Source organism: Asparagus officinalis, chromosome 4, assembly GCF_001876935.1.
Source record: "Asparagus officinalis chromosome 4, Aspof.V1, whole genome shotgun sequence".
NCBI lineage: Eukaryota > Viridiplantae > Streptophyta > Magnoliopsida > Asparagales > Asparagaceae > Asparagus > Asparagus officinalis.
Genome location: NC_033797.1, coordinates 33,544,895 through 33,551,275, shown reverse-complemented (window position 1 = coordinate 33,551,275; position 6,381 = coordinate 33,544,895). Strand labels below are relative to the sequence as shown.

The window sequence follows — 6,381 nt, the reverse complement described above, 5'->3', positions numbered from 1 at the left end:
CAATCTACAAAAGTGATAGGGCAATATGAAGAGCAATACACAAAGACGATATAAGATATGAATACAAGAATAAGAACGCCAATGCAATCACAAACAAAATGATATGATCAAGGAGTTCGGTCTAACCACTTGACCTATGTCTCCGCTCCTCACCTTGAGGAGATCTCCACTATCACAACCGGGTTTTCTACGTTTACCCGAATAACGTTTACACCACACAATACGGTTTTCTAGTTTACCGAAAACTCTACAACTTACACACTCTTGCAATCACACTCTACACCCTCTCAAGTGTTGAACTAGATGTGTTTCCTACAAGTGCTCCGATACAACCTCTCCCTAGGTTCGTCAACCGATGCCACTCCTCTTGGGATGATCCCCGACTCTCGCCACACACTTCTCTCGGTGTACAAGTGTATTACAAAGTGATCCTCACAATAAGCACAATACAAAGTGTTTGTTCTCTACAATGGATGAGAACGAATTATAAGCTCACTCTCTAAGCTACACAATCCCACAACCCAATTATACTATGAATGTAAATACAATAAGCTCAATGGTTGTGTGTGTGTAAACAAAGAGAAAATAAAATCAACTAAACTCAATATGAACACTAGATTAATAAAATGATAATCAAACAATATAAAATATAAAGCTAGATTGAGTTTAAAAAACTTCTCAATAGATCAAGAGGTAGAGGGAGAATAGTTGGATGCTCAAACACCAATAGATGATCTCCTCAAGCTCTTGTGAAATTGATTTCACAAACTCAAACTCTCAAATGCTTAAAAGCTTCTTAAATAAACTTAAACAACACTTAAACCATTGTTAAACTCTTATTTAAAAACTTCTTTTGATTTTGATAGGTTGAAGAATAAGAGCAAGGGGGTATATATAGTCACCCAAAACCTCAGCCAAAAACCCTAAAGGAAAAGACCAAAAAGCCCAAGAATCAGAAATCTGATTCTGTACAAATATAGCCGTTACAGTGTTATGGGTCAACTCGTTACTGTTCATGAGTCGACTCATAACTAGCCGTTATAAGCTAAAAACAAATTATGGGTCGACTCATAAAATCCATGAGTCGACTCATCATGCATGGGTCGACTCATGAAGTCATGGGTCGACTCAGCAGAAACAAAACACACTTTTCAGCACAATTTGTGACTCGACTTATGACAGGCATGAGTCGACTCAACCTGTCTGGGTCGACTCATGATGGTTATGAGTCGACTCATCAGAAACAAATGACAACTGACTAATATTCTTATTCCTGCTTTTAGTCATATTGTATAAAATTGTGCAAATCATATGTGCGTCAATTCCTTTCTTGTCATTATAAGGAGGAATAAAACCGTCGAATGTAAATTTGCACTTTTACTTATTTTTCCAGCACTAAAAAGGTTTGGAACCGAGTTAAATGATCTTTCTACATACTAACATTAACAATTTGATACCCCATTTATGAGAAAATATCCATTTAGAAATAAGTGTAATATATTGTTTTGATTTATATTCTTTTGTACATTAAAAAATAAAAATCTAAAAATTGTTAAATGCAAATTAATGAATCAATCTTACATGCAAAAATATAATTAAGTCTTACTATATAATTATCCTTTTAATAGAGATATAAGATTTGCAAAAAAACGGTGCTCCTTTTAGGTCTTCACTAGACTATCATATATTTGTTTAAACATCTCTATAAACTCCAAATTAGCTTAAAAGGATTCAATGAATAAATTAGAGCGAAATGCTAAACTTAATAATTATCAATTTTAGCTAAATCTAAAAATTTATGCCACGTGCATTACACATGCTGTTCACCCAGTAAACCAAACATTATAAGTGACAATTTTATTACTGCATGTACCCTTATAAGTTTTTTTCATGTGAACCTATATATATATAAAAGTAATTTTCGCAAGTGATCCCACTAGATACCTTGCCTAGCTCTTATCACATGTCTGAAAGAATAAAGTACAGGAGGAGACCGAAAACCAACCATATCTTCACTTTTCATCTCCACTTCTCTCTTCACTCACCGTCTCCTTTCTCCGTCTTCTCCTCTTCAACGAGACACAAGAAACCCTAACTGAGCTCCAAATCCATGGCAACGGTAGCGAGTCCGTCTTCTCCCAACTCTCTCCAGCTCCGATTCGGCCGCGGGAGCGTCAGACCCCCTTCGTCCTTCTTCATCATTCGATTTCGGCCCTCGATTCGTCGGATTCGGCTCCAAATCTCCGTCAATGGAAGCAAAGAACCTCATGATTCTTTCGCCGGTTGGTCTGGATCTGAGGGCGATGACGGGGGTGATTCGAAGAAGAATAAGGATCGATTTGGAGGTAAGAGGTTTTGTTTCTCATTTCATTCCAGCGATTAGGGTTCTTGTTGTTATCTTCTAAATTAGGCAAATTGGATGTTTGATATGAAAATTGGTATAATGCTATGATTATCCTGATGCATCTTGGAGTGGGTGTTTCTAAAGAATAGGGGTTGTAGAAGTTTCATCTGAAGTTATCTGAACCTCTATTGTATATAAAAGCATTTGGTGTTGGTTAAATTACCCAAAATAATAATAATAAAGAGAGTTGATGGATTGACTCTTATTGATTGTAAATATTTAATGCCGGAGTAGTAATATCATGGTGTGTTGACCAAAATTTGCTTCAGAACCATAGCCTTATATTGAAGTCATGAGGTCAGTTTTGTATAACCTGTTTAGACATATTTAGACTCTGATCAATGCTTTTCCTCTTCAGTTATTTGGTTTTTAGTCAGACATCTAGTTCTTTCTTTTGCATGCTTTAATTTGTAAGTTATCTCAGTTAACCGGTTCTAGTGAGAAAGTTCCATGTGTTAGATGTATCTTCTTGCAATATATCTGTTATACCATGAATTTATGCTTGCATTGCCTGGGAAGACCAAGGATCAGATCTATGTTACCGGGGTACTTGTAACATGTTGTTGTACCCATACCCGACATGCATCATAGACTGACAAGTAAAGGACGCCTCTATCCTCTATCATACCCATATCGGATGCACTCCTTGGACACTCCTTGTCTTCGTGCGTACATTTACTCGAATGTATACTCAGTTACATAATATATGTTTTCATTTAAAACACTCATCATACGCTTCTTGGACATTTATTCTACACTTTCCGTAACTTGTTGGTCGGGTTCATTTTACTCCATACCCCAGTTCAGAACTATGATTTTAACATTTGGGAATCTTATGTGCAAAACAGGTGATTTTCCAATTTATAAGGTACATAATAAAAGAAACATAAAAATGTCATGAGAATCTCAATTCTCATAACATGTGAATGAGCATATATTTTTCTTATGTAATTTAGTAATTTCAGTATATGTATATAGCTATGTCCTTGTACCCTACCTTTTACAAATATAGGATCAGATAAATTTCTGTAACCTAGAATAAAAAATGTTCAGTAGGCATGTATGGCTGGTCTTTGATCTGATGGTCTCTGTTTAGAGATGGTGGCTATTTTGAGGCCATTTTCTTAAAAAAAGGAAAAAAAAATCAGACACAGGAGATGTAAAGCTAATTCCTTTTTCATTTGTCGGGCTTTTAAAGAAAAAGAGAATTTTCTTCTGTGAATGAAGAAATAGTATTCTACATTGAACTGTTTATTTACATATTCAAAGATTCATGCTTAACTGTGTCATATTTCAAGTTTTTGGAGTACTAATGACACTTCTCTAGTAGTCCACTTTCAGGAATGTTGGGAGCTGGGCTTGCTGGTGTCCTTTTTACTGCAGGGGTTGCATTTGCATCACTATCTCTGAAAGGTAGAACTACTTCAGGTATGTAGTGATACCTCTTTTTCACTTTCAAGTGTTTCTTGAATCTGTTAGTTATTTTAAAATCTCAACTTATGTAGTTTTCTGCTTCTTGAGGCTGTGGAGCTGACTATATACCTGTACAGTTAACTTCTGTACTATGTTAAATTTGCTTATTTGGTGCATGTAGGAGTTAAACAGCAGATGGAGCCACTAACAAGAGAGCAAGAAATGCTATTTTCCTCTGACAATCAGGTTGCAAAAGCTGATCAGACCAAGAATGAAGCTAGCACGGTGCTATCAGACGAACAGACCAAGATAGACAACTGTAATGCAGAACTCCAGGAAGGTATAAATAAGAAACTTTTTTCTCATGTAGAAACTACTGAAGATCCTAAGGGGCGCGACCTTGATATTGTTCTCAATTCAGAGAACACTAAATCAAATGGCAATGATATTGATCCCAATAATCTCACTTCAAGTCACGATGATTTACAAATTGGCCCAGATGTTGATCGAAGTCAGATGCCTTCTACCTCTAGCTCCCCATCACTTGAATTTTCTTCACATGACACTGTCGAGTCTTCCCCGGATGCTTCTAGCCTTAAGGATTCACATAATGCTTTATCTGGTTTAGTAGACTCAGGTATTGAAAATGACCCAGACCAAAACACTAGCAATGGTTCTGACCTATTGTCATTAAGTGCTTACTCCACAGATCATAATAATTTCCATCAGGAGGGAAATATAGCTGGTCTTGACGTACCTCTGGATTTCTCAAGTGAATTTGAGGACCAACTTCAAAATGAACCCTCAACATCTAGTCCTATGATTCTAGAGTCAAGTGACATTGTAGATTCACCAGATATCACAACTGGGAGAGTGGATACTACATCTGTAGTTCTAAAAAAAGAAGATATAGAGGATGAGTCCTGATATTCTTAAGACTGCTCCATCTGGCACATTATCTGGACCAACTCTTGATCAAGATGAAGCAATGATGGCCTCGATGGAGTCTGTTAGGTCTTCTCAAGAATATATACCCAAAAATAATGCTCCGTCTGTAGCATATTCTGAGCAAGTGCTTGGTGATCCCAGCGGTAGTGAACCAGATATAGTCAGTCGCAGTCAAATTGGTAGAAGCCCAACATTTGAGTCAACACTACCTGAGAAATCCATCTCCTATGCTGGCATACCTGCTCCATCACTCGTCTCTGCAGCTTTGCAGGTGCCTCCTGGAAAAGTTTTGGTTCCTGCAGTAGTTGACCAGGTTCAGGGCCAGGCATTCACAGCCTTACAAGTTCTGAAGGTACCAATATATATACTGATGCAGTGGTATACTTGTTGTAATTACTAGTGCTCTTTCTTTTAAATACATTGCCTCTTTACTGTAGTCTTTTCGTTATGCATGCTGTTGCTTGTTATATTATGTTATGGTATTCTGTGAATAGTAAGAGATGATCCCTGCTTCATGCTAGTACTATGGACTTATTCCATTTACCGACTCCCTAACATGGACTTGAGTAGCAACACTGTCAATAATGGTTAGGATATACAACTGCAAGAAACACCTTCATATGAGTATACGATTGATATTGAGATTCATTCCTTATAAGTTATAACGCAAGTGACAATCTGGTCTTAATTAAAGCTGTATTAAATAATATACAGCTTTGAAATTTTGGGGAGGGCTGTAGTGCAAGCCTTAGAAAAAATAAATGGCATATTGCATGCATAATATTTCATGAAGTATTTTGTTTGTTTGTGCTGATGGTAGGAGATGTTAGTGACTGATTTATGCAATAAGGCACTGACATATAATACTTTGAAAAGGGTTTAGAAATTGCTTCTCACGCTGGTCTAGCAAAACATCAAAAGGTTGAACCAATGCAGTTCATACTGTTAACCATTTTGATTTATTGTTGAGGGTGCCATAATGTGTCTGCATATCATATAATACTCTGAAAAGGGTTTGGAAATTGCTTCTCATGCTGGTCTAGCAAAGCATCAAAATGTTGCACCCATGCAGTTCATACTGTTAACCATGTTGATTTATTGTTAAGGGTTCAATAAAGTGTCTGCATGTCTGGTACCAACTAAAACAAACATTAGACTAATGGTTTATGAAATCCATTGTGGACAAAATAAAATCTTCTTCCTTTGAGGTTAGTTTTAAATAAAGGGTTAACTATAGATAGGCTCCTGTAGAATCACATGTAGTTTTATTTTTGCAGATAGACCTTTGGGGATTTTTTTGACTCTTTTACCCTCAAATAGGCTCCCAAAATTTTTTTAACCAGGGGCAATATCTACCAAAATTTCACCTACGATAAAAGAGAAAAAAAAAAGTTATTTAACCCATGTGATCTATCTGCCAAAACGAAAGTAGATGGGTAGTAAAAAAAGGTGTACTACAAGGGCTCTGTGCAATAAACCCTTAAATAAATGTATCATCTTGAAGGTATTTTAATATTGTAGAGAGATAGAAAAGGCTAAGTGTCACGCCCAGGTTTCAAAGCGTAATAATTTGGAATGTGACTCGGCCAACAATACAATCATTCGGCCATATTCAC

At 36.5% G+C, this 6,381-nt stretch overlaps 1 protein-coding gene across 2 annotated transcripts in view; it reads left to right on the top strand.

Annotated features, from left to right (window-relative positions):
* LOC109837145 (E3 ubiquitin-protein ligase bre1-like) overlaps positions 1,952 to 6,381 on the top strand; it is a 14,343-nt gene continuing 9,913 nt past the window's right edge. Inside the window, exons 1-4 of one of the 2 annotated variants that reach the window (XM_020405258.1) lie at positions 1,952 to 2,345; positions 3,746 to 3,832; positions 3,999 to 4,157; positions 5,029 to 5,117. In XM_020405258.1, coding sequence (XP_020260847.1) covers positions 2,111 to 2,345; positions 3,746 to 3,832; positions 3,999 to 4,157; positions 5,029 to 5,117 — 570 coding nt within the window. In that variant the 5' untranslated portion in view covers positions 1,952 to 2,110. Of the gene's footprint in view, positions 2,346 to 3,734; positions 3,833 to 3,998; positions 4,158 to 5,028; positions 5,118 to 6,381 lie in introns of both variants that reach the window. The other variant, XM_020405259.1, reaches the window with a different exon arrangement.